The 27,894-nt window shown below is 37.5% G+C and overlaps 3 protein-coding genes across 5 annotated transcripts; 2 read left to right on the top strand and 1 right to left on the bottom strand.

The window, feature by feature from the left end:
• Window positions 1–8: 8 nt before the first annotated feature.
• On the bottom strand, window positions 9–8,995 carry LOC119776650 (G2/M phase-specific E3 ubiquitin-protein ligase-like). Its single transcript, XM_038275198.1, has 13 exons — window positions 8,603–8,995; window positions 8,052–8,173; window positions 7,161–7,470; window positions 6,743–6,828; window positions 6,558–6,610; window positions 6,266–6,308; window positions 4,553–4,626; window positions 4,251–4,349; window positions 3,578–3,888; window positions 3,284–3,462; window positions 2,925–3,094; window positions 1,538–1,752; window positions 9–481 (listed from the first exon to the last, which is right to left on the bottom strand). The coding sequence occupies exons 1-13, from the start codon at window positions 8,709–8,711 to the stop codon at window positions 246–248; spliced, it is 2,007 nt and encodes a 668-aa protein (XP_038131126.1). The 5' UTR covers window positions 8,712–8,995; the 3' UTR covers window positions 9–245.
• A 246-nt stretch (window positions 8,996–9,241) lies between these two features.
• LOC119776642 lies at window positions 9,242–17,220 on the top strand. Of its 3 annotated transcripts, XM_038275187.1 has the most exons (6): window positions 9,247–9,468; window positions 10,951–10,984; window positions 11,853–11,967; window positions 12,078–12,244; window positions 15,335–15,449; window positions 15,566–17,220. In XM_038275187.1, the coding sequence occupies exons 2-6, from the start codon at window positions 10,976–10,978 to the stop codon at window positions 15,796–15,798; spliced, it is 639 nt and encodes a 212-aa protein (XP_038131115.1). In that variant the 5' UTR covers window positions 9,247–9,468; window positions 10,951–10,975; the 3' UTR covers window positions 15,799–17,220. The 3 variants fall into 3 exon arrangements, with proteins under 3 accessions (XP_038131114.1, XP_038131115.1, XP_038131113.1); XM_038275186.1 differs by lacking the exon at window positions 10,951–10,984 and having other exon boundaries at window positions 9,242–9,468; window positions 15,569–17,220; XM_038275185.1 differs by lacking the exon at window positions 10,951–10,984 and having other exon boundaries at window positions 9,248–9,468.
• A 2,015-nt stretch (window positions 17,221–19,235) lies between these two features.
• On the top strand, window positions 19,236–22,904 carry LOC119776655 (vasopressin V2 receptor-like). Its single transcript, XM_038275204.1, has 2 exons — window positions 19,236–20,189; window positions 22,238–22,904. Exons 1-2 carry the CDS (start codon window positions 19,349–19,351, stop codon window positions 22,453–22,455), a joined length of 1,059 nt encoding a protein of 352 aa, XP_038131132.1. The 5' UTR covers window positions 19,236–19,348; the 3' UTR covers window positions 22,456–22,904.
• The last annotated feature ends 4,990 nt before the right edge of the window (window positions 22,905–27,894 follow it).

The raw sequence follows: 27,894 nt of genomic DNA, 5'->3' as shown, positions 1-27,894 counted from the left end.
ACTTGTTTTACTTTACCTTATCTTAACTTTAGTTTAATGCATGTCATGTCCCAAATGGCCTTTTAACAAGAGAGGCAGTACAGTAACTGATGCAAACAAGCAGACATGACCTTGTAAAGCATTATTCTGAACAGAGAGTTGATAAAAATAAGATTAAAATAAAAAATAAAAAAAAAAGCCTAAATCAAGCCACAGCTCAAACCACTTTTAATAAAAGTGATTATGCATAAAAGTCCTTTTGGCAACTAAAAACACCCAAAGCCTGGTGCATTTTTGATGCCAAACTCCATATTCTTCCTAAAGACACTGTAGGAGTCGAGTAGTGGGAGCTTGAGTGTGTTCGAACACGTGGTTGCCATTGGAAACGGTGAGTCATTTAAAAACCCTATACTTGGACGGGGTGTTATTCCTGCTGGTGGCAGTGCTGACAAGCCAGTGGCAAACATCAGCACATCTGGGAGGGACAGAGATATCACTCCATCTAAAAAGAGAAAGTCAACATTGTAGTAGTGCATTGCTTGACACGGCATTATCTAAAAACATAGTTACTCAATAGCTTTTTTTTTTTCATTTCATCGAAGAAGATAAAAATTACAAATATGAACGCACTATACAATTCATATACTGTACAGTCGTGGAAAAAAATAAGAGACCACTTAAACGATGAGTTTCTCTGATTTTACTATTTAAGGTAGGTGTTTGAGTGAAATGAACATTTCTGTTTTATTCTATCTACTACTGACAACATTTCTCCCAAAAATGTAATGAAAATACTGTAATTTAGGGCATTTATTGGCAGAAAATGACAACTAGTGTAATGGTAAATTTGAATCTGTCTATGGTTCAATCACTTGAGATGTCCCTACACCATGCTTTTCCCCCAAGGTATAAGATCTCCTTTTGTATGCTGACCATTTGTGTATGTTCATGTCTAGACCTCTTAACTTCCCACCTACTTCCCATGCTCTTAACTTCCCACCGAGACACAAAACCCTGCAGGATGCCCCAGGTGTGAAACACACCCTTGGGGGTCGGTGCCAATACCTGCAACAGACAAAAGGGTGTAAAAAACACTCTCTGGGGAAGGGGCCGACCCCTGCAGCAGACAAAGGGATGTGAAACATATTTTATTTATTTTTCCTCTCCTCAGGTATAAATGTTTAGGTCTCCCCAATCTCAGAGTCTTTCCTTTACCATCACCGCTCAGGTGAGGACTGACCTTTCCTTGCAAGGAAATAAAAACTTGTCGGCCGGCAGAATTATTGTTATTATTCAGCAACACAACACAATATGAGTATTATAACTTATGCGTTAATACATCAGATTTAGTGGGATGATGTCAATGTTTAATCCCAGCAGTGGTTTTTATAATCTTCCTATAAAAACAGATGTGTTTCAGAAGATCACTTAATCAGTGTCTCAATTAATTGTTTGTGTTGGTATTTTTTTAAAAAAGATGCTTTTAAAGAAACATTTGTAAAAGTGGTCTCTTAATGTTTTCCGCGACTGTATATCTAACAAAATAGCCATGACAAACCTTCACATTCCAGTAGAAAATCAGCCCAAAAGCCGATAACTTTGGTCTCTCTCTGCCACCTGTTGCTTCCCCTTGTGCTGAAGTCTGGGATGAACAGACGTTCTATTTCTGCAGCAGTCAGGGCCTTGGCAGAATAGCACAGGAGAGGAGCCAGCACACCAGGATGCTTCTGCACTGAAGCCAAAAACTCCAGACTAGCCAGTCCGTCTTTGAATCTATTAAGGACAATTATTTTGTAAGACATAGGTGTGATTTATCAGGTCTGACAGAAAACAGTACTACCAAACATATAACAGCAATGTCTGCAAAATACGTAGAGATAAAACAAAAAGAGCAACTGCATACTCACAACGCTGTGCAATAATCAATTTATTTCTTGAAGCTTTCACTTGTTGTGTATGCCTGAAGGAGGTCACAGACTGAAAGCTTGCAGAAATAAATTAATGATTGTACAGCATTATGAGTGTGCGGTTGCTGTTTTTGTATTTTTTGTGTCAAAAAATGTTCAGCTCAAGCACCTCTCAGAAGAATCTTGCCCACAGATGAGCGGTGGCTTTTTTTCCACAATTTAATATATTTTGACATAAATTCTGATTGTATAACCTCATGCAAAAGGTAAAGTAGATTGTTTATATGGGATCATACAGACAACATTTCATAGTGTACAGAAATTAGTTGTGATGTCAAAAAAGGAAAGATCATCATGATTTGTACTCATCTCCTAAAAATCTGGATTTCAAATTGTAAGAAACAGAAGTGTGGTAAACAAAGCACAAACATTTATTTTAGCACTAAGCACACAAAGGAAAAATAGACAGATAAGCCGGATGGTATTTGAGGGTAAAATGGAGCACAACCAGAGCTGCTAATTAATGAACCTTTATGGTTTCAAACAGCTGAATTGTTTCATTAGTACATTAGAACTGCAATATGTTTCGCCATGTCAAAAGGTACATAAGACAGAACTTTCAATTGAATCTAGTGGACATGCTCATGTAAAAGTTAAATATTTGTCTTTAACAAAGTTTACTCAGTGTCAGACTGTATTTCATGATTTACACACTTACATGATCCTATTTGTGGATCATAAAAGTGATGGAACCTAATATTAGCTAGTATCGTTCAAGACATTAAAATGTTTTGTTCAGCATTTCCCTGAATAGGACAATAAGAGGACATAGCAACTGAAGTTAGAACAATCTAACCCAGTAAGAATGCTCCTCAATCATGCTATTTAAGAAACACCTGGTTACACTGTTTCACAATGTGTCAGTGGCTGCAGTGACAGGCAATTTGTAATACTGACTGAATGTTGGATAAGTTAAAAACTAAACTATTACATTTTTGGATGATTGTTGGCAAAGAAAAAAAGGGTTTTAAATATTACCGTTGAATGGCAATGTGGTTGCGGTCTATAATGTACCATTTGAGGTACTCCTCCACAAGTGTATGCTTCTCACAAGCTTTGACAGGTCGGAAGCATCCAGCTGTTTGGAACATTGTGCTGTTTTGCAAAATTAGATTTTGCAAAGACTCCTGCGAATCGGCTTCCTGGACCTATTTAAAACAAAAGGTATTATTAGGCCAACCCTAAAACATACACGCTTGTTTACTCTTGTCCTTGATGAATAGAAATCTTGCATAAAAAAAAAAAAAAGATGAAATTACTTTTACATTTGGTTAAAATAAGTGGAAATCTGTCCCTTTAATTAAGTACAACTTATCATCTCTTATCTTATTTTCTACCTGATGTAGAGCTCTCCCTATATTCTCATCTTTTACATCTTCCACAGTGGCGCTGAAACTTGGCTTCCCTATTATGTGGTTGACAAGGTCCTTTGAAAGGAAATGTGGTGCTGGTCCCCCGTGTATGACGGACACAGCAATCATTTTGCCTGCAAGATAATACTCATCTTCCCTGACAGCTGTTAAAGAGTACAGAATTATCATACATAATTACCATCTATATCACTGGAAGAAAAAAAAAAAAAAGAAAATTATCTGAAACTTCTCATTTTAATATAACATCAAAAAACACACCTGTGGGATTGTACACAAGATAGCGTCTTTCTTGAGGTCCATCGAAGATGGGACGATTTCTCAGGTGATCCATTAGAAGTGTGAGGAATTCTCGCCTCGGCCCACCTGTGTCCAACCCTTCTTCTAAAGACCCTGCATCATCTGTGAACTTCACAAAGATCTCACTTTTTTCGGAGTATGAGCTGCGTCGAAAGCCTCTTACAGCTCCATCCCATACATCAGATCTGGATATATTGAACCTGCTGACTTTGTTGTGGTCAATTGCAAGTGCCAAATTTGCAATTATTTCAGAGGCCTGCACAGTTGTGGGTCTAGAAAAAAGCAAAAAAAAAATTTTAGACATTAAAAAATAGATTCAAAGCACAGTAGCTACTTTACTTACTTTACACAAATCTTTCATTCCATATTCATAGACTATATCCTGACATTATATTGACACGAGAGACACTGATAAGTCAATCTATAAAAGAATGAGCAAGTTTTTTATTCTTATTAACTTAATTCCAATGGACTCTCTTTAAACACACATCTCAACAACTGGACCTGATTCAAGTAGTTACAGACAGAGAATGTCATATTGGTTTTCATTTTAGTGAGTCCTCACATTTGTATAATTCTATTTTAGACGAAGTAGAGAGCTTGTTTATTTTCTACTTGTGTCTATATGACTCACTCAGATTTTTCTGAGGGCATGTCCTTTTTTTCGTCAACAACGAGAACTTCATCTTCATCATCGTCAATGACGATAGGTGCAAAGAGGTTGGTGTACGTCCTGCAAAACAAAGACGTTCACACAATGTAATTATAGACACACATAAATGCATATCCAATAAAAATCAAACCAATCAAATTGTTGACGAGCTCTTCCAGCTTAAACTCAATATCTAACCTTTGTCAGGAGAGAAATGTGTTTACCCCTCAATAATGTTTCTGATATTTTGTCTACCAATCTATATACAATTACACAAAACACACCTGTAACAGGAGCTCTCGACATCAAGACATGTGGAGGTACTAGCATAATTATGCTCGTCATCCAAGTGTATAGTCTGAAAGTTAAGAAATGTAAAAACAGGACATTCAATAAAATGACAACATAATTATGTAACAAACTCTATGGATTACTTAAACGGGATAGTTCAACATTTTGGGAAGCCTGTCTATTGCAATAATAATGAGAAGGTATATTACCAATGCCCGTTTTGAGAGTCCTGAAGCACAAATGCGAGCTGCTCAGTGAATACAATGGAGTTGGACAGTATAGGTTGTGTAACGATCCCTTCAGTCCACTAGGGGTCAGGGTTAAACTTATCAAATACACAATCCTATAATTCCAAAATGCTCTTATGGACAGGAATGTACCTGCTTATATGACTAATGATGATTAATGCAATAAGGAAAATTGACAAAATATTCAACTATGCCTTTAAGGAGGTGAGATAGAGAACAGAAGATGACATTCAGTGGAGACATTTCCCTGTTTACTTTTATTCTTGCAAATTTAAGTGAAATGTGGTACAATTGCCAATTCAAAAAACTGCATTATGCAAATATATGGCATGATAAAGTATTGAGTTAAGTTTTCTTATATGTGCTTCTGTGCTTGAATAGGATATCTGAAGTGACCTTTGATGCATCCACGATCATCTAACTCTCCATATACGCTTTCAATTTCTTAAACCTCTTACACCCTAAGGGGGTATAAATACATTTCTGCCTGACAAAAACACACAAAAGTAAATAACTTATAGCCTCACAGCTATTAGATTTAAGAAGAAACTTTTGGTACGTCTGTAAAGGTAAGATGTCATAGAATGGTTTTCTGGTGTCAGCACCATTGTAGCTTTGACCCTGCCTGAAATATTAGGGACAAAATACAAAATATTTTGCATTTTTTGAACCTCGCCAAAATTTTCTTTGAAATAAACATTGCAAAACACTACTAAAATATTATTTATAGCACAAAAAAGTAGTACAGACTTTCAAATCTAAATGTTGTGTAAAAATATACCAAATTTGGACTCAATCAGATGAGTCATATTTATTTTAGAATGGTATTAGTGAGAAATTTCTTAGGCGGAGAGGCCATTTTGGCACATTTATCCATAAATGTCACCAAACTGTGCCAAATATGTTTTTTTACATCAATACTGGGGGTTTGTTAAAATTACGAGGTCACGTAGCAGCTGGACCCGCCGGTGGGTCCGTAGGGTTCTAGGGGTTAAGTCAGGCACATTCACAAAAGGCTTGTAGTTAACAGTCCATCTGAAATGGCTTTGTATCCCCCCTAAATGAAAAGCAAAGCTTAAAAGCACACAACTGCAATAAACATAATACTATGATTATGAGTTTACTTCAATGGACTTTGGTCTAAAGGTATAAATGTAATCATAACATCAAAAACAGATGGTGGACGATGGCTCCTCTCTATTTACTGCAGGATGGAAAGATATAGAGGATATTTTGTACCCACAGGCATCAGACTTTCTAATTCTTCACTGAATGGTAGATGAGCTGCCAGAAGTGAATTTCCCTATGAGGATCAATTAAGTTATTGTTGTTATATTAGACCATATAATAGTTACATTGATGGCGTCTATGTAAACATTTAGCTATTGTTTTGTTTCATACCTAAAGTCATGGACCAGTGAGGAAGATAGAGACTGTATGTAAATAATACTCCATTACCTGATGTACTTCAGTAGAGAGTGACAACCCCCCATCACCATTCCTGAGGGCAAAAAAGCATAAATCATAGTATACTCCAAAATATATTGGTGACATTGCAAAACCAAACAAACATTGATTTATTGAAGTAACAAGGCATTAGCGTATAGCACACGTAACAAGAACAACAAATTACAAAGCTATGTCAATAGCAAATAAATATGTATGCAAATGCAGTAAAATCTAAATTTCTTTGGTACACACACACACACACACACACACACACACACACACACACACACCAACTACTTACACCTTGTCAGGCTCTTTGTGTACAGGACTGCTTTTGTGGTGAGGTTCAAATGGCTGTAGTAAAGACATAATTTAATTCAAATACAAGTATTTGTTTAGTACTGGTAGGCCAATGTCAAAAACCTACACAGGTTGAAGGCAGGTTAATCACAAAAATCACTCAAATATGTTTTAAATTACACTCACCAGTGTATCAGCTAGATCAAATTCTCTTGATGTTGTTTTTATCACAATCTCAGGGTCGGAGTCAGATGTGTCTGGCAATTCTCCAACTGAAAAACATTCAAATAGGCTCCCCTCAATGAAGCTTTCCCAACGTTCTCAAAAGAGACACATTACCGATACATACTTCAGACATTTGTCATTTATGAATACAGTGGCATTTCAGTGTCCTTGTGAAGCAAGTCAAACGACACAGGCTTTAAGTCTAATCTAGAGGATTGGTTTGCTTTTTTCATAACACTAGGTGTAGTGTTTTGTTAAAACTGTAAAGCAAAAAATGTGTAGTATAATTCTTTAAGTGATGAATGACCAACATATAGCATTATAGCAAGTCCAGCCATCTCTGCACTGGACACAACTAGGTCATAACAACACAGTTTACCTTTCTCAAAGTCTTTTTTCTGGCAGATAAAAATGATGACCCGCTGATATGTCTTGCCAATTTCTTCCTTGTATGCTTTTAGAGTAAATGGTCTTTGTGTCCCAGGGATATTAATAACTTCAGAGCCATCTGGATAAAGAAGGAGGAAAGGTCCTTCATCCAGGTCTTTGTTGAAGTCCCTCATTTTCCTTACTGCCTCATTAAGCAGATCTAGGGCAGTGATGTCAGGATGTGTAGAAAGGAAAATAGTTTTCCCACGCTTTGGCTTGAGGACACCACCCTTCCCAATGGTCATCAAACCAATATTTATCTGCAAAATAAATAAATTAAATTGTAAGTGGGTAATTTTTAAAGATCAATGTTTACTTAAAATGATCAGTAACGCTATGTTACATGTCACACTTGGATACAAAATGGGCAATTATTAAAATTATTATCAAAATACCACTGAAAACAGAGTAACCCACTGTTTATGATGAAGTGGCCTTTATTGTCATTATACAATGAACTGTACAACTGAATTATGAGGTTAGAATGGAGGTTTAGTCCTGAGCCGCTGCGGGCAAACATAATTTTAAGTGCCCATCAAAAACCCAGTAAACAGCAGATTACTTTTCAATACAGGTAATTGGTAATACAATGATTTGCATGTCACGGTTACATATTCATCATAATAAGAAACCAGCAAATATGTACAAAAGTGAAAACAGGACAGTGTCATTGTCTGAGTAATATGGTCGTGGCACAGAAGCACATTAGTTTTATGCAAAAATATACTGGTCACCATAAAGATGACGCTATCATCAGGCTTACTTTTAGAGAACTGTGATGATGGAAGAATGTCAACAGCTAGTTAACCAGTTGTTCATTCTCACTATGTAACCAACTTACCTGGACTTTACATATTTTCTTTGATTTCATTTTCCCACATGAAAAGTTTTGCCTCTCTTCCGCTTTTCTCTTTCGGTACTCTAGAAAGGTCCCTAGAGTAGGGGTTTGAATAGTCTGTGATTCTACATGGTAGCAAAGGAAAAATATGTTACATTATACATACAGCAGTAGTCTAATGTTTTACAGCATACAAGAAACACATTTTGACAACACATTATCTTTTGTAAAATAGGGGTGCAGTTTTGGTGACACATAAAAAATGAAGCTAGAAAGTGAAAAAATCTAAAAACACACACAATCTTTTCTTTATGGCCTGCAAATAAACTAAACCCTGAAGATGCTGCATTTGTCTTCAGTTTCACTGCCTACTGCAAGTTATAACCTGCATAAATACATCTTTCACTCCAAACGGCAAGATTCATGAAACACCTGCAAAGAAATTATCGAGTAAGGTCTGGAAACTGACAGTTGGCCAACTAGCTCTGGTAGGCTAACGGTACCCCATGCAAAAGTAGCCTAACGTTACATTAACGTTATATCCGTTTACTTACTTGAAGGTCCCGCGTGTGCGTCGCTACCGTCTTCCTGCAGCCTTTTCCCACATTCACTGCAGAAGTTAGGCTTCTCTTTGAACTCTTTCCCACAATGTTTGCAATACATGATAGCGGGCTCTGTGCTTCCACTTGTCTGGAGCACAACAGAATTCTCCGCGCGTAAGTTTGGCGGTGATGTCTTTCCGGTTCAAAGGACGGACCAGTTCTTTTGTCCAATCAGCGATGATTCCTGTCGCCCGAGGGTACCTAGCATTTCCGTTTTGGTTAATGTCGCTGTCTTTTCTCTTTTTGTGTTGTGTTTTTTCTTTTTGTGTTGTGTTTTCTCTTTTTGTGTTGTGTTTTTTCTTTTTGTGTTGTGTTTTCTCTTTTTGTGTTGTGTTTTTTCTTTTTGTGTTGTGTTTTCTCTTTTTGTGTTGTGTTTTTTCTTTTTGTGTTGTGTTTTCTCTTTTTGTGTTGTGTTTTCTGATTTGCCGTTGTGTTTTCTCTTTTTGTGTTGTGTTTTCTCTTTTTGTGTTGTGTTTTCTGATTTGCCGTTGTGTTTTCTCTTTTTGTGTTGTGTTTTGCACCTCAGGGCCACCGTAGAAGAGGGATTGTTATGGCGAATAAAAAAAATATCTTAACTTCCTCAGTTGGTGGCGGTAATGCACCGTATAGCTGTTGGTCGAACGATATAAACAGACGAAGAAGATGCTAGTTATGGCTGTTCCGTGACTGAAGCTTCAAAACCCACAACAGCTACAGCAATGAATCATTTGTGAGCGTTATTAGGTGCATTGTTGCTGTTTAGTGACAGTATGATGTCACACAGGAAGAAAGGTCGTTCGGACATGTGGGGGCACTTTAAATTAATCGCTCCTGATAAGGTAAGAATGTAACGTAACAACAGTAGATGCATAATAAACTGTAACTGAGTATGGTCCATTTTTTTAAAGGGGATATATCATCATATTTTGATGATATTGTAATCTACTCGTTTTTTTAAATATTAAGGATAAATTAATCAAAAATCGGCCTCTTCATAATGTTTAAAAGCATGGGAGTGTGTAATTTTTAAAAGAATTTCTGACAACAAAAGCATCTTTGTGACCACGCCCCCTTAAAGAGGACCGGTGTTCGGTCAGTTTGGCATACCCGCACATAATAGCATACCGGAAGTTCATTTTTATAACTGTACCTATCAGATCAAAGTACCTTTATATAAACAGCACACCAGTATTTATGAAGCTTTCACTCTTATTTAAATAAACACAGTTAATGGAGCAGTTTTGCAGCTGTTTTCCATACATCTCAAATCTAAATGTGCTTGAAAAGAAATGTTTTAATAGACACAACAAAGAGCTGGAAGCAAAAACATCAAGCGAACATAAAGGAAACATCTACAGACATCTGAACAGACATCCCAAGTTCCAAAGACTCATTTCAGGGAGATGCTTAAAACATTTTTTACAGACGAATTTAATAGTTTTTTCTTGAGTTCTAATTCAAATTTTTTGGAAAACTGTAGTTTTAACTATTATATATTAAGTCAAAAATATGTACAATTCTTGTAAAATTATAAATATATATTGACCTCATAAGAAATAGAATTTCTATTGAACCTAATTGAAAATACATTTCCCTTTATGCAGTTCTCTTGGATATTTGAATCTCTTGCCCTGATTATTTATTTCATGCTCTTCTGGGCCCCCATGAAAACATGCTGCCCCCCTCCTGGCCCCCTGGTGCATTTGGTCTAGATCTGCCACTGTTCCTCACCTTCACTAGACGTGGATATACTTTAGTATATTCTGCTGTAAAATTAGTCTTATATTTTCATTTTTTACTCAAGGATTCAACCTCTGCCGTTTCATAGGATGCACAGCTTTGAATGGTCACTAGGTGACTGCCAGAGAGCAACCCGAAACATATCAGACTGATTCAATCAGTTCTCTGATCAACCAGTCACCTGGAATGCTTGTTGAACAGAGCATTGGTTTGGACACTGCACAGGTTTCACAAGCAACCTCCTCCCCACATCCCGCTGTTGTTGTGTCTGCACAATCTCAGTAGTTCTAATCCGCACATGATGCATGAATTATTGCCTGCCTGCTCTCACTTGCATTAAAAAAACACCACCTCGCAGAGTCTAAATCCGGGATAATTTATCCGACTCACAGGGATCCGTGAACAACTATCTATATCAGGGAGTCTCCCGGAACTTCCAGGAGACTTGGGGTGTCTGTTCAAAACAACATACAACAACAAAAGCTAGATCATGTATGATTGAGAAAATTAAATGAAAAGAAAAAGAAATTGAGTTTGCTGAACAGCTTGTGAAAAGCAGCTATGTTTTATTTTGCTTTCAGGTATGACAGCATAGCTACTGATCTGATGTCCTATGTGAGTGTGGCTGTTCTTTTTTATCTATTGGATCAACTTTATCAGGTTAACAGAGACTGGATGTTTTTATTTGTCCTATGTTGGTGAAAAATATTTGCCAATGTCAGGGACTGCATCTGCCATCCCTTTATCACTATCATTGTTACGGTGGTTACTGGCAATTAACAGGGTGACTCGGCTCACCACAGAGCACATCCAAATCTCACCATTGGGGTACTGGTTTCCTAGGTCTCAGAGCTCCTCTGATCAGACAACCTTAATCAGAACACCTCACAGAGCAGGTCATTAGTTTAACAACTGATTTTTGAGATGGAGACTTTGCAACTACTACCTTGTCTTGGATGATGGGTTGCATTGATTCAGTTCAGTTTATTTATATTGCATCACTTAACAACACATGTCCTCTCAAGACCATTTACAGAGACAATTTAACCAGATCATACATTCAGAGTAGTTTAAAGTTTTCTGTCTAAGAAAAACCAACTCATTGACTTGAAGACAATCCCTCACACTAAGCATGCTTAAAGCAACGGTGGAGAGGAAAACTTCTTTTTAACAGGAAGTAACCCCCAGCAGAACCAGGCTTAATGCTCAGTTCAGTGTTCGATGTGTATTTACTCTTTACCAACTACCTTTAGCAACTACCTTTCTATTTAATATATATATTGCTTTGGTTGGTGGAAATGAATGTAACTACTGTTACAGAAGTTGCTAACCTAGCTTTGAAAAGAGTAAGTTGAATTGAGTATATTTACATTTATTACATTTAGCAATTTAAAGAATATTCTAGAGAAAGAAAAGTGAAGCTATCAGGGCATGACGTTTCAAAATCAATCTGCATTTTTACTTTCAAGTGGCTTTTTTACAGGTCCGGTGCTTGTTGTGTGTAGCTGAGCTGAAGTATCATGGGAATACCTCCTCTATGATTAGGCACTACGCTAGCAAGCATGGATCTACATTAAACCAGGGGGAGATAAATAAAGGTAGGGTATATGTAATAATTATTAAAACAAAACAAACATGTTCCATAAACCACCAGCTTCTCTTACATTGTATTATTGTTTATTGTCCTTTATTTGTGTATTTGTCTAAGTGGATGAGAAGCCTGACCTAGATGAGGCTCTGGTGAACATGCTGGTAAAAGAGCCAGAGCCCTTCTCCATAGTGGACGCATTGCTTTTGAATGACACTGAAGAGCCACCCAGGAAGAAAGTTCGCTCTGACATGTGGGAATATTTTAAACACATCAGTCCTGATCAGGTAGGTGTACTGGCTCTTTGAGATGTAACATAAAACTAGAAAGATGCATAAACGATAGTAAGTTGCAGTTCATATAATCATGGTAGTTGAAGCTAGTGGAGTTGATGCTCCTCGATTTTCACCAAATATAAATCTTCTTGCCTCCTAAAATCTGTCAAATTTACAGTCTGTGTTCATGTTTATGAAAATCAACAACTTAAGGCCTCTCTTTTGCTTCCTGTCTTTTTCTACTGGAGTAACTGATTGATCCAGGTGTGCCTGACCTCAGTAACCAGGACCAGACACACCTGGATTAATCAGTGCATAGAGCCCTTTGCTAATTTGTAGCCCCTCCCTTCAGAGTTGGTTTTGATCCACCTCTCTGCATACATGTCAGTTTGTTTCACCAGCTGCGTTTTCATTAGCAATCAAATTGTAATCACAAAAATAACAAAAACATAAAACGGGCAAATGTGATTTCTGTGATAAATATGAAACCATAGAACATGTTATATTAGAATGTCATAAATATGAAAAAGAGAGAAGATATATGAGAAGAGAGTTTGAAGACATTAAGGAGAAGGTTAATTTATTAGATACACTATATTGCCAAAAGTATTTGCTCACCCATCCAAATTATTGGAATCAGGTGTTCCAATCACTTCCATGGCCACAGGTGTATAAATTCAAGCACCTAGGCATGCAGACTGTTTTTACAAACATTTGTGAAAGAATGGGTCGCTCTCAGGAGCTCAGTGAATTCCAGCGTGGAACTGTGATAGGATGCCACCTGTGCAACAAATCCAGTCGTGAAATTTCCTCGCTCCTAAATATTCCACTGTCAACTGTCAGCTGTATTATAAGAAAATGGAAGTGTTTGGGAACGACAGCAACTCAGCCACGAAGTGGTAGGCCACGTAAACTGACGGAGCGGGGTCAGCGGATGCTGACGCGCATAGTGCGAAGAGGTCGCCAACTTTCTGCAGAGTCAATCACTACAGACCTCCAAACTTCATGTGGCCTTCAGATTAGCTCAAGAACAGTGCGCAGAGAGCTTCATGGAATGGGTTTCCATGGTCGAGCAGCTGCATCCAAGCCATACATCACCAAGTGCAATGCAAAGCGTCGGATGCGGTGGTGTAAAGCACGCCGCCACTGGACTCTAGAGCAGTGGAGACGCGTTCTCTGGAGTGACGAATCGCGCTTCTCCATCTGGCAATCTGATGGACGGGTCTGGGTTTGGCGGTTGCCAGGAGAACGGTACTTGTCTGACTGCATTGTGCCAAGTGTAAAGTTTGGTGGAGGGGGGATTATGGTGTGAGGTTGTTTTTCAGGAGCTGGGCTTGGCCCCTTAGTTCCAGTGAAAGGAACTCTGAATGCTTCAGCATACCAAGACATTTTGGACAATTCCATGCTCCCAACTTTGTGGGAACAGTTTGGAGCTGGCCCCTTCCTCTTCCAACATGACTGTGCACCAGTGCACAAAGCAAGGTCCATAAAGACATGGATGACAGAGTCTGGTGTGGATGAACTTGACTGGCCTGCACAGAGTCCTGACCTCAACCCGATAGAACACCTTTGGGATGAATTAGAGCGGAGACTGAGAGCCAGGCCTTCTCGTCCAACATCAGTGTGCGACCTCACAAATGCGCTTCTGGAAGAATGGTCAAAAATTCCCATAAACACACTCCTAAACCTTGTGGACAGCCTTCCCAGAAGAGTTGAAGCTGTTCTAGCTGCAAAGGGTGGACCGACGTCATATTGAACCCTATGGATTAGGAACGGGATGTCACTTAAGCTCATATGTGAGTCAAGGCAGGTGAGCAAATACTTTTGGCAATATAGTGTATACTGAGGAAAAATTTAGGGAGTAAACACATACAAATAATTATTCGATTTCTAAAGAAAACGAAATTATTCCATAGAATTTAATTATAGTAAGTGTGTTTGTGAGTGAAGGAATGATATACAAAGCTGTGCACAAATATGTTTATATCTTTAAGTGTGAATGTGTGAATGTATGTTTAGAAGAAGTTAGGGTAGAATGTATCAGGATCAATATTTAAACCATCACGAACCACACTCCATACCAGTAAGTGGCGGTAATGCTACTAACAGTTTGTTGCCAACCGCCATAAAACTCGACAAGAAGAAGAAGAATCACAAAAATAAATTTGCTGAATGAAAACATTGTAGTTTTGGAAATAAAAAGTTTTTACTCTTCAATGAGGTGGTTTTTCAGTCATATCAAAAGTCTTATATTTTGTAAAACTGCAACGGAGACACTTTTTTTGCATCAGACGGGTCACATGATCTGCAACTGGACCTTTCTGCCTCGTAAAAGGGATGAAGAAGACATTAGAACCGTGACTGAAATATCGATAAGTCTTGTGGGCTTTTTTTTTCTTATATCCGCCACAGCCATGTAGATTTCAGAGTCATCATATGAAGAAACCTATTCACATGTAATTTTAATTGTTTGTTATTTAATAGAAATACTGTAATTTGCATTTTAGCTGAATATTGACACAATTTTGCAGACATTGTAATGGAAATGCAGCTACTGCAATTTTATCCCTGGGACAGTTTATAGCAAAGGACAAGAATGGCTTTATTAACCAAATGTAAAGCAGCTTTTACACTAATCTGCATCTCTTTACTCCAAAAATCCAATAATAATCAATACAAAACCTTTAATTTCCTTGTAGTTGTGGGTAGCAAGTGGCTTTGACATGTAGATAATGTGCAAGGAACACCCCCACCGCTGTTGTACTTCACTAGTCATAGAAAAAGTATCTCAGAGAGGAGTTTCTATCTAAATCTAAATGTTAACTCTTTAATTGGGCTTTAAATTAAACGTATAACTAAAACAAAAACGACACAAAATAGTACTGAAGCTTAACTTTGAGATCTCTACCTTCAAAAGGAGCTTGTGTTTGATATGACTCACACACTCCTCAGGTTTGAAGGATTGCATCTGTTTTTGTGCTATGGATGTGGCTGAAAGAAGAGGAGGAGAGAGATGCCCAGGATTGGCAACCCATGTCTACTCAACCTGATAATCATTAAACCCAAAATGCATATCTGTTTTTATAATGTTTCTCTTAACAGGTCCGGTGCTCATTGTGTTCAGCAGTGCTAAAATATCATCAGAATACTTCCTCTATGGTTAGACACTACACTACCAAGCATGGAGGTCCGGTCAACCAAGGGAAGACAAATAAAGGTAGGGTATATGTACTGTACTTCTCCTTGATTAACAGTAATACAAGTAAAAAAAATACTCTCCTGCACACTTTGATACATGCACTTATTATTTCTGCATGTCTGTCTTTATCTCAGAAGACCGGAAACGAGTGTTGGATGAGGCTCTTGTGAACATGCTGGTGAAAGATTCACAGCCTTTTTCCATTGTGGACGACTGTGGTTTCAAGGAGTTTGTGGCACTGCTTGATCCCACATACACTCTTCCATCCAAACAGGCGCTAAAGCAAATGGTAATCCAGCGTTATGGGGGACAGAAGAATACGATCAAAGGTCATGCAGAAGATGAGGACTCCGACACGGACTGCTAATGCAATCATCTGGACGCAGCTCTAGCGGTTAGCCTGAGATTATGTGATGGATTCATGCAAACTGATTAAAAGGCTTTGGGAACGGTCCCTTTCCCTGAAACTCATACAGCTGGTAGCATCTTTGCTATCACAGGATCTCTAGTGAAGAAATGGAGCATCAAAAGCACAGCAACCTTATTATGATCTAAGCTGATATGGTTAATTCTGTTAGAAGTCTCAGTCTGTGAACTTTTTCTTAATTTAAATCAACTCAAACAGGGGAGGTTAACAAAATTTTGACAGCAAAAGAGAAGCTCAAACAAGTGAAATCTACGATTAATTTTTGAAAATAAAAGTTATTTTGGAGGTGGGCACGCGCTGGATCAAATTTTCTCATCGTACCAGATCTTTTCCAAGACAGCCAGTGGGAGTGCCAACAACAGACTGAGAACTAACTGTCTGAGGAGAAGAAAGTGAGAGTTTTCCATATGACAAAAATGTTTATACTTATGAAAGTATGAAAGAGGTAGACTATTTTTGTTTGGCAGCGTGAGATTTTACATTTGCAGATAACGTCCAACATTTAGACATTTTCATTGGTCATCAATAGAGGGCAGATGGTTTTTATGAAGAGGGCTGTTTGTATCCTCTTGGAGTTGGAATCATCATTCAACAGCCCCAGAGGCAGTGCATACCCTGGACTTAAAATACATGTAAAGCAGGGATCCTTCACACTAGGACAAAAATGAAACCAGAACACTCACTGGTTTTAGCATAAATTACTCCTTGTTTTTTTGTGTTTTGTTTTGTTTCCAGGAACAATGTTAAGAAGCTTGATATAACTGATGACCTCTAAAATGTACGGATTATGCACATTGAGATTAGATCTTTTTTAGGGGTCTTTCTCTGTTTTGGAAACTCTTTAAAAGTCACAGATTTTCTTTTATTCTGAAGGTCTGGAAAAGGAAAATTAATTCTAGTGTTTTTCAGGTTTTTGTTTCAATTTTCCCATTTTTTAAATGACAACAGTGTAGAACCTGATAAATGCATATGTTTTCTCTTTTCACTTATATGGGGGTAGTGTTGGTCTAGTGGGTTAGAGCAGTGCTCTTCTGCTCTGAGAACGTTGCAAGTACCTGGTTCAATCCCCACAGCTTGCACTCTTGCTCCCTGAGCAACACCTTTAACCCCACACTGCTCCCCAAGGGGATGGGTTAAATGCAGAGAGTGAATGTCCCCATTTGTGGGGAAATAAAAGGATTTACATCATTCTACCCATCACATTTTGATGGGTAGAATGAGCGGTTTAGAAATCAAGAAAATGTAACTATACCAAATGTATAAAGCACACCTAGCAGTCTGCCAAAAACATTGTTTTAACCATTCATATAAACAGAATAAAATCAACAAAGCTAACAATTTGTCATTTAATTCATCTGTATTTAGGATAAATCATATTAATTGAAATGGAAAAAGCTCCAGACATTCATATTAAGATATTCAAGGTATGTTCAGTAACTGAAAAAAGCGACAAAATGAGGCATTGTCATAATCTAAGAGTAGGAAGCCAATTTTAGCATCATAGTGTTTTATTATTGTGGAACATGCAGAGAAACACACTCTTATTTAACATCCATATTTCATGGAAAAACATCTAGAAAAATATACAAAAACTTCAGGTATTAAAAAAAAAAGATATTGTAGTCTGGAAAAATCTGAATTTTATGAAAAGTCAGGAATGCTACGTTTAACACTCCTGTCTGTGACATATGGTACCTTCTCTTAAATAATTTCCTATTTTGGGGGAGTTGCAAACTTTAACAACATTTTTATGGTTTCTCCTAAACTACCCCAATGGACACAGCTTGAATTAAGCTTTTTTAACCAATAGGCTCTGTGTTATATGTTTGTGAAGACTCAGAAAAGTTTGAATAGATCAAGAATTTTTTTAATCAAGGTTTACAAACTTGCACATGAGGAGAAAATTTAAATTTACTCACAAAATGTGTGATGAAGCAAATCCTTAGATCATTTGAAGTAAAATGTTTTGACATGTTGCTGCACGTTCTTTAGTTTTTGGTGATGAAAGGTCTCCAACATTGCTTTACAAACCTCAGAGATGAAAAAGATAGGAACTTAAATCATCATTGTGTGCGACTTCTTACAGTAGGTATGCCTAAAGAACAGTGCATTGCAAAACTATTTATGCCCATCTTTTTCACAGTTTTAAACCTTAAAACTACAACACTTAAATTGTATCGTGATTTCAACAACTCAAAGTATTGCATTATGGTAATGTGGAATGTAAACGATAAAAAGTTTTCAGTGTTGTAGAAATACGACTGTTGAAGGTTTGGGGAAGCTTACATAAGGTCCTTTACTCTGACATTTGCCTTCAATGTCACCCTTGTGATGTAGCTTTTCTCTATAGGCCCTGGAGTTTATTTTTAAGCAAATTAGTGAGGAAACATTATCATGAACACCAAAGCATGGAGGGAGAAAGATTAAGAGAAGCTTAAGGCCGGTTTAGATTAGATTAGATTAGATGAGCTTCATTGATCTCTCAGCGGAGAAATTCACTGGTCACATATTGGCATAGTAATTAAAGAAGATGCAAACAAGGAGGAAAAGGTGCATTAGGAATAAAAATTAATAAAAAAAAAAAAAAAAAAAAGAAATAAAAAAATTTAAAATACAAGGGAGTAACACAGATATTTGAGGTGACATATGTACAATCAGGGTGGCTTATATACAGGTGGATTGACTTTTACATTAAAGTGTAGTAGGTAAGGAACAATGGTGAGGTAGTGGTATGACTATTATATTCACATAAAATATAATATAACATAGAAAGGTCATAACATACAATTTAGGTTTTTATTCTCTTGAAGATCTGGCCATTTAGCATGGTGTTGGAAGCATCATGCTGTGGGGACAGATTATGTTAGCAGGCAAAGGGAGAATAAATGAAATACCTACAGAAGCTTTAAAATACTAGAGGCTGGCAAAGAGCTTAACCTTTACTTCCACCAAAACAACCCAAATGTAAATCTTGTGCTATAATGGAAATTCTGAAATTTAAAGGATATTCCTGTTTCTGACCATTTCAGGCTAGAAGTTATTTTGCCTTTTTTCTCTCAATATTCTGAGAAATTGTCTTATTTCATCCTTTCTAGTTAAGTGTTGGAAACACAGAATTATTTTTACTATGGCACACATTTTTCTTTTCATTGTATGTAAACCATAAGCATAAAGAAAATCTAAGTAAATATACTCAACGTGTGTAGCAGTGACCTAATAAGTGGGAGCTCCACCCAGAGTTATTCATGTATAAGAACTGGGGGAATAGCAGAGGAGAGACCAAACAAGACTTCAACCTCAGTAGAGCCTCATCTTAAGATAAGTTATAAAGGCGGAGGATTTTTTTTTTCAGGTATTATGGACGAAATAGTAGAATTTAATAAGTTAATTTAGCAAAGTTTTTATTGTTTTTTTTTTTTTATATATATATTAAATAGAAACATTTGTAGTTTTTTTTGCAGACAGATTAATTTCTAAGTTTGAATGCACAATGCGTGCGCTAAATAACAGCGTGGATTCCCAGGATGTTCCGCGCGACGAGGGTCTGGCCCGGGTGGAAATCGCCCTGCTCGGTGTGATCTTCCTGACTGCCGCCATCCTCAACAGCCTCCTGCTGCTGCTCCTCTGGAGGCAGCGCAAGCAGATGTCCCGCATGCGCGTCTTCGTCTTCCACCTGTGCCTGGCGGACCTGGTGGTCGCCTTTTTCCAGGTGTGCCCCCAGCTCATGTGGGACATCACGGACCGGTTCGTGGGACCGGACCTTCTGTGCCGACTTGTGAAATACCTGCAAGTCCTGGGCATGTTTTCCTCCACTTATATGATCGTGGTGATGACGCTGGACAGATACCAAGCCATCTGCAACCCGATGGTGAAGTTTCAGCGGGCGCGCACCAGAGTGAACGTCCCCGTGTGCGTGGCGTGGGGGGTTTCTTTGGTGGGCAGCTTGCCGCAGGTTTTTATTTTCTCCCAAGTGGAGATCTCACCCGGTGTGTTTGATTGCTGGGCGGAATTCATCCAGCCGTGGGGGCTGCAGACTTACATCACATGGACCACTCTGGTTATTTTCATCCTGCCAGTTTCTACAGTTGTTTTCTGCCAGGTGCGCATCTGCAGAGCCATTCAGACCAACCTGTCCAAGAAGCCTCATAAGCAGGGATTAACCGTAGGTCTCCCCCTGCCATCCAGAGCCAGCGGAGCGGCTGGGATGTCTAAAGCCAGGGTGAAGACACTGAAGATGACAGTGGTCATTGTGTTGGCTTACATTATCTGCTGGGCTCCTTTTTTCACCGTCCAGCTGTGGTCCGCCTGGGACGCACATGCGCCTACAGAGAGTAAGTTACATACAACATCTGGTTTCTCTCTCCTTCTGTTTCTTACTGTATGAATGTAGCCTTAAACACAAGCTGATTTGGGTTCCAATTCTATTCAAAATCTATTAAAATATGTATTTGGGTTTCATGCAAGGTGATAAAAACATATAGCCAATCACTTGATTGGTATTTATTTTAATTTGGTATAATTAGTATATTACATTAGTATTTGAAACTATAAAAATAAAGAATTATATTATTTGTTTTTATTGTAAAAAATAAAAATGTACCTGTTTTTTTCTTCATAAAGAATTAAATGGTAAACATGGTTTGATAATTTGTTTTCATTGTGTGTTAAAATCAAAATATGTAGTTGTTTTTTATATTGGTAGTATTATTTCTTTTTTTTTACTAATATAGCCTATAGCCAGAGATTATATTAGAAAAGAATTTCAATTATTGCTTTAGTAATATCTTGAGAAAATGCATTAAATAAATAAAAAAAAATTAGTCAAAATTAATTTCTAATTGTTTATAACTTACAGCATACACAATTACATAAATGAAAACTGTAAAATTGTATATAATTATTTCATTCTGCTTTTAAATCTTTCATATTTCCATGTGCTGCAGGATATTATAACCTAATTAAAATGCCAGAAAAACAAAAACAAACCATCTGCAAGCAAAACTAGATCAATCATCTCCTGCAACAAATGAATATAAAATTTAAAAAAATTGATAAATAAATGTATGCTTCTACTGAAATTTAAAAATCCTTCATGTATCTATTTTCACATTGAATGATTTGGTTATATACATTTTTAAACAACTGTTGTATCAAATAGTAGTGTTTAGTAAGTTAAAGAGTAGAACAGGAAATGTGGCTCCAATTGTCACTCACTGATCAATGTGCTGCTTATAAATTACCAAGCTGCAAAGACAAAAACATAGACGATGAGAGCAGAGTTACATGCCAATTCAACCTGGAAAGACCCATGCAGAGAAAAGCTGCAATTAGAAATGTTTTATTCAATTAAATTCAATGTATTTATACAAGGAAACACAGTCAGATTGTTCAAAAATGTTTCTGTCTTAGGACATTAGGAAAACCAGCTGATTGTGAGGGTTTATTAACTATCTGCAATCCTGCACACCAAGCATGCATGTAGCGACAGCGGGGAGGAAAACTTCCTTTTAACAGGAAGAATCCTCCAGCAGAACCAGGCTCAGTGTGAGCAGTAGTCTTCCCCTGGGCCCTGGACACTGGTGGTGGAATAAGCCAGAGGGTGTGTTAGACTGAGAATGAGGGAGGGGATGGGGTGAAGGTGGGTGAAAGTTTGCATGCGTGTAGGAGAGAGAAGCTAAGCCAGGAGCTAAATGAATGGATCTTGCAAAATGATTGGCTTGGAAGAAGGTGCACCCCCTGGGTAGATTGGCTGGAGCAGAACAAAGGACACAGGTGGTTCAGGTTCACATTATCTGGACAAGATTGTGTACCTATTGCTGTAAAGTTTCTTTTATGTCACCTTTTTACATCAAATTGAATAATCTTTAGTCTTACATGGATATAAAAACTGAAATTTATTCGAGGACAATTATTTCAGTGGTTTATTTTAATGATTTAATTTCCTATTTTAATACTTAAAAGTGGAATTCATTCAGTGTTAAATTTGCATTATCACTTTGCTGCTGATAGATGAAAAATTACCAGAGAGAGGGCTATTCTTTTTTTATTCAATTCTATTACAAATATTCACTAATATTTTTTGCTTGTTTACAGTTGGTGTAGCTATTCCTTTGAAATAAAATCCTTGATTGAATAAAAAATTAGATAATTTTAAATTTCATAAAGATTTTCTGTAAACATTACTAGCTTTTTCATTCAGGATCTATATTCTCTGTTAGAGGTCAAGCAAACTGAGGTTAGCAGGTTTATGCCCTAAGCCAAAGTTTAGTTTGCTCTATAAGTAAATTATTTAGTATGTTTTATTTTTTCAATAAAGAAAACCTTGCTTTCAGATTTTCCTGCAAAAACCCATTACATGTTTTCATTTATATCCTTGCAGCTGCAATTTTTACCATCCTGATGCTGCTGGCCAGCCTGAACAGCTGTGCCAATCCCTGCATCTACCTACTATTCTGCGGGGAGTTTCCAAGGAGGCTGGTGAAGCTCCTGTGTCCACGGCCACTTTCTATTGGTAAGGACCCAATGCATGAGGAAGCCACTCTTGTCAGCACTTTGTATATGAGCTTTAAAAGTGCCTCAGACTCAAAGGGATTATAGTATTCTGCCATAAACAAAGGACGAACGTGGAGATAAAGTAAAGAAGATCTTACTCTTCAAAGGCCTCCCATAGACTGACTACAGTGAAAACTTTTTGTAACATAATGGACTATTTCTCAAACCTGAATGGGACTGGACTTGCTTCTTATTCTCAGCTGCACAGTGTTTAACATTTTTTTATACGAAGGTTAGTTAAAATTGCTACAATTACAAAAAAATAAAGCCATAGTCCCTTGAGTTAGATTCAGAGTGTTAAATCATTTGCTAGAGTTGTGTTTCATTTTTGACGTTTTTATACATGAAAAAGTAAAGAGCTAGTCTTTTATTTGAAAGGTTTGATGTCTTGAATAAACATAAACAGTTTTGTACATGTTTGTTGTGATAAAAATAAGTAGACTGAACAAGTAAGAAATAAAAATATCAGAGCCATGGTTTCTGATTTTTTTTTTCTTGGGTCATTTAAAAGTAAAAGAATAATAATATAAACATTTAATGTAATTTATAGGGTGTTGCACTGCTTTGCCTAAGTGTGTCTTTCTCTTGACCTAATTCAATTTTCAGAATTTAATAATGAACGTTGTGGATTTTATGGGGATAAAGACAGAACAGCAAAAAGTACTGCAGAAATGTAAAAAGTAGATGAATTTGTGATTACTAGTTTTATGAAACACACACACAAACAAAATTGTGGTGGCAGCATGATGTTGTGGGATGCTCTTCTTTCAGCTTGGATAGGAGTGCTGGCCAGACTTGATGAGAAGATGTGTGGATCTAAAACAGGGAAATCCAGGATCAAGGTTAAACCTTTTGACAATATTCCCAAACAGTCAGCCTGCACTTGACTAGGTAGCTGTTTTCCTATAAAACCTAGCCTGGTGTACACAGCCAGTGTAATAGAATAGAGGTCAACTTTATTGTCATTACATTATCACAAGTACAAAACAACAAAATGTAGTTTGCATCTATCCAGAAGTGCTATACAGGCAATCAATATTTATTTACATGTGCACAGACACTATGTATGTATTGACTATAAATGCCTTATGAATATATTTTAGGGCTGCAACTAATTATTATTTTGAAAATCAATTAATAAGTCAATAATTTTTTCAATGAATTGATTATTAATGAAATAGTAAAAGGTTCTTGAAAGATTTATTTTTACGAAACTAAACCAGCTGAAACTAAAATGTTTCAACTTGATGAGTTCTGAATGGAACATATTGAGACACGAAAAAGTTTTTTGTTTCTTTTTAATCTTAAATGAAACATGTTTATTTATTTATTTTACAATTTTGGTATAATTGCTGCTCTACGTGGGTTGCTCTGTCACCTAAAGGCATGTTTTAAAGTATCTATACTCCAGGTAATCAATTATCAAATTAGTTGAAGATTATTTCAATAATCGATTAATCACGATTAATCCGATGAATTCTATTGCACAGTTTTCTTGCTAAATTCAAATGAATCACACACAATAAATTGTTCCTTACAACTGGGATTTACAAGTAAGGACACTGAAAATGTATTATTAGTTACTACTGATATTTCTTTTAATGTGTTTCTTGTTTAAGGAATAGAAATGGGGCTATTAGCTATCAGTGTTTACAATAGCTGCTTTTATCCCAGCTATGTCGTTCACTCCATCCATCCATCCATTATCTGACATGCTTGTCCCGAGTGGGGTCGTAAGGGGTGCTAGTGCATATCTCCAGCTGTCTATGGACGAGAGGCGGGGTACACCCTGGACAGGTCGTCAGTCCATCGCAGGGCAACAAAGAGACAAATAGGACAAACAACCATTCACGCGCACACAGCCACACCTAAGGAGAATTTAGACAAGTCAATTAACCTAAAAGTCATGTTTTTGGACTGTGGGAGGAAGCCGGAGTACCCGGAGAGAACCGACACATGCTCAGGGAGAACATGCAAACTCCATGCAGAAAGACCCCAGGCTGGGAATCGAACCCAGAAACTTCTTGCTGCAAGGCTCAACAGCCTATCGTTCAATCCATTGTTGCGGTTCGGAAACTAGTTCTCCACACCACTAGTTGGCAACAATGTCATGGGTTTTTATCTTTTAAATTAAAGAAGATGTGATTTCCAGCAGGAATCATGATTGTTGATTTACTGCAAAAGGAATCAGGAAGCAGAGATATCAGGTTATATTTGAGTTTTTGAAACAGAACAAAATTGTATAACAGGGTATAGTTTTTTTGCCATGTGGTTCACACTCCTTACCAGTTGGTGGCGGTAATGCTCACTTAATGTTTTGCCAACCGCCATAACAAATTTCAAGAAGAAGAAGCAGGAATTGGGCATGTTTTTGTTTTCCTTTGGTTTCCAAATCAATGGCTGTCCAATTGTGCTTCACAGTATCCTCCTCACACATTGGTTCCTCTATAAAAGCGTGGTTGTTGTCCTCTTTTTTTGCCCACGGTTTGCTCCTTCTGCGTGGGGCCTTAAAGCCTCTCGGATGGACTGTTTGGACCATGAACTGGGCCTGTTCCCGTTAGAAGAGCTGAGACTTTTAGCTCCATGGGTAAAGTGAGCATAGAGACCCGGCTGCAGGTGGTGAGCCTCAGCCAGCAGGGACTCTCACAGGCCAAGATAGCCAGACAGACGGGCGTCTCCAAGAGCGCCATCCAGGCTTTGCTGCAGAAACACAGGAAGACTGGCACCGTGGAGGACCAGAAGCGCAGCGGCCGACCGCGCAAGCTGAGCGGAGCGGACGAGCGGCACATCAAGCTCATCTGCCTGCAGAACAAGAAGATGTCCAGCAGCGACATCACTTCCGAGCTGGCGGTGACGAGCGGGACCCTGGTGGACCCGTCCACCGTCAGGAGGAGTCTGGCCAGGAACGGCCTGAGCAGGAGGCGAGGGGACAGAATTAAAGCCTGCCTGACTTCTGAAAACAGAAAGAAGGAAAACCACAAAAAAGGGGACGATAAACTTGAAGGGGAGCTCTCTTCTGATGAGTCCGGATCAGAGATAACAGACTGTCATAAAGTTACAGAGAAAGGAATCAGAGAAGAGAGTAAGAAAGCTTCAAGTACAAGTGAAGCATAGCAGCCTCATTGCAGGCTTAATCAGGCAATATTTGCTAAATAAGTCATTATCAGCTGATTATTTCAGCACATTAAGAGGTCAAACGGAACTTGTTGGAACAAACAAAAAAAGAAAAAGGTTCAAATATTTAATGTTAGCTAATATTTATAGTGTGTATCCGTTTTTTTATGACAAAAAGTGTCAGTCTGATGCAAGCACTAGACTGCAAAAATCAACTGTGAAGAAAACAATTAGTGGCTGGGGAAACCTGTTCATTGTTTTTATTGATCCAAGCAGAAAACATCTGTTTTCAGCAGACTAGAATGACCAAGATTAGAATAAGCCAAAACCTTTTTGAACTGTTTATAAGAGGAAAGTGTTGGTTACACCTAATCAGACCATGCTGATCAGCCCAAAAATCATCTTCTGCTGATAGTTACTTTAAATGAATTTGTTTAATTTAAAAATGGGACTCCAATCTAATGAAGAGTTTATGGAGATGGTATCAATATCATAAAGAAAACATGAAATTGTGGCCCAAAAAAATGATTTACCTACATTTTCCTCACACTTCTTTTCCCTTTCTCTGTTAATGGTGATCCCACTATCCGCTTTTAGCTTTAGAATCCCTTTAAGATTTACCTAAGACATAGGGAGATAATATGATATGCTAAAAGCCTGTCCAAATGGCTGCATGTAATATTTGCAAGCAGAGTTTGTCTCAGCATATTGTGATCAACTGGGTATTTATTGCAAGCAATTTTGCACACATTAAAGTTAAAATTATGATTTGATTTGTTATATATCTCTTCAATCATGCCTTCATAGCTTTAGGGCTGAATGGTCTGAATATAGGATGAAACTTGCAAAAGGATTGTCAGTAATAGATTAGTAGGTTTCTGAAATACAAATAAAGGCTTTTCTACAGATTATTGAACATTGTACGGATAACTGTTAAGATGCTAATGTCTTTGTGCAAATGTAAATAAAAAACTATATTTTTTAGAGATGATACCCTTTGATCATTGCTTTATCTTTTTGGAGATATGAAATTCTGAAAAATAAAATGCCGACTGGGGGGAAGCCAGTTTCAGATTAGAGGAGGGGCCCAAAGCCCTGTCAACCTATGGTCAAGATTTTTGTTTTAATACTTGTGGGGCACTATATATGTTTTATATTTAAGTTGCATAAAATATTGTTCTAGAATTTTTTCTTATTCATATTTACTATGTTAACCTACAGAATGAGGTTTCAAAAAGAAGGTCCTGCCAGTGGAACATCAACTGCCAAAGAAAGGGTTTGACCATAACGAGCTGCTCAAATCTAAACATGTTACACAAGCAAAAGCCTATAAATGGGAATAGTTGAGACTGCAAATTGTATGGAAAGCCAAAAGTGCCATTCATTCAATACATTTAATAAGTGTCAGTAGGATTTTTTTAATTGAAGTTATTAGTCATTATTAAATACATATTTTTATTTCATGAGCATGTGCCAAATACCTCATAAATATATCTTATCTCTGTCTTTAGAAGTTTAAATCCTTCTTGCTGCAAAAAAAATCAGTTACAGTGAAAATGGATTTGTTAGGTCATCTGCAGATGACCTTCATTATGTGCTTTAGCACAAGAAGCCATAATAACAAAGCTAAAAATGTACACTTTTAGGCATAACTTTATCTAATAATTATATTTTTTTTATTCCCTAATAAAACATTGATTGATTCATTAATCAAAGCTTTAGATCTAAGTTTATTACATACAAGAGTTTAATAGACTAAGGTTAAACTTGGGGTGGGGGTTTCCACAAAACATGCATGTCATGGATGGGGGCACGTATCAGTTTTCGCATTCAGGGCTCAACCAAGGCTGTCAGCCGGCCTGATGAAGACTTTTGGTCTGTGAAAACTTGGAATCATTCAGTATGATGACCTTAAGTAAAATTGAAACAGTTTTGTTCCCTGTCTTTGCTAGATCAAGTTATAATTAAGACCAGACCAATGGGTATTGTGAGAAGTTTTGAATTTGACTGATATGACTACATGCTGCGGTGGAAGTGAATAAATAGACAATCCTACTGTAAAGCCTTAATTCAAGAAAGATTTTGACCAGAACAATTTTTCAACATGTTTGCCATGTTCTCTACATGGCTTGTGAAACTTGTAACTAAACCTTGTATGACTCCATCTCAGCAATGGTTTTCTTTTCATCTTTCTCTCAGAGGCCTGATTTGTGGACTGCACACCTAAGAGTTATCCTTTCACAATGCTTTCCACCAGAGTGGACCCCCATCTTTGGAGGTCCCTCCAGACTTTCCATTCTCCTTAAATGCCTTTCTGGTTGATGCTGTCCTTGTTGAGCCTATTAGTTTACACAGAGAGCCATGTATTGG

Source organism: Cyprinodon tularosa, unplaced genomic scaffold, assembly GCF_016077235.1.
Source record: "Cyprinodon tularosa strain WSP-4 unplaced genomic scaffold, ASM1607723v1 ctg95, whole genome shotgun sequence".
In the NCBI taxonomy this organism is placed as follows: domain Eukaryota; kingdom Metazoa; phylum Chordata; class Actinopteri; order Cyprinodontiformes; family Cyprinodontidae; genus Cyprinodon; species Cyprinodon tularosa.
Note: the sequence above shows the minus strand (reverse complement) of the source record. Positions and strands in the feature narration are given on the sequence as shown.

What these genes read in the sequence shown, in the direction of transcription:
- LOC119776650 (XM_038275198.1), bottom strand. Translation starts at nt 8,711, where the DNA reads ATGTATTGCAAACATTGTGGGAAAGAGTTCAAAGAGAAGCCTAACTTC. An exon ending in ATGCCCTCAGAAAAATCTGA is followed by an intron (nt 3,889 to 4,250) that starts GTGAGTCATATA and finishes GCTTTTTTCTAG; the next exon opens with ACCCACAACTGTGCAGGCCT. An exon ending in AACCACATTGCCATTCAACG is followed by an intron (nt 1,753 to 2,924) that starts GTAATATTTAAA and finishes TGTCCTTAATAG; the next exon opens with ATTCAAAGACGGACTGGCTA.
- LOC119776642 (XM_038275185.1), top strand. Translation starts at nt 9,400, where the DNA reads ATGATGTCACACAGGAAGAAAGGTCGTTCGGACATGTGGGGGCACTTT. An exon ending in AACACATCAGTCCTGATCAG is followed by an intron (nt 12,245 to 15,334) that starts GTAGGTGTACTG and finishes TTCTCTTAACAG; the next exon opens with GTCCGGTGCTCATTGTGTTC. An exon ending in CCAAGGGAAGACAAATAAAG is followed by an intron (nt 15,450 to 15,565) that starts GTAGGGTATATG and finishes TCTTTATCTCAG; the next exon opens with AAGACCGGAAACGAGTGTTG.
- LOC119776655 (XM_038275204.1), top strand. Translation starts at nt 19,349, where the DNA reads ATGCGTGCGCTAAATAACAGCGTGGATTCCCAGGATGTTCCGCGCGAC. An exon ending in CGCACATGCGCCTACAGAGA is followed by an intron (nt 20,190 to 22,237) that starts GTAAGTTACATA and finishes ATATCCTTGCAG; the next exon opens with CTGCAATTTTTACCATCCTG.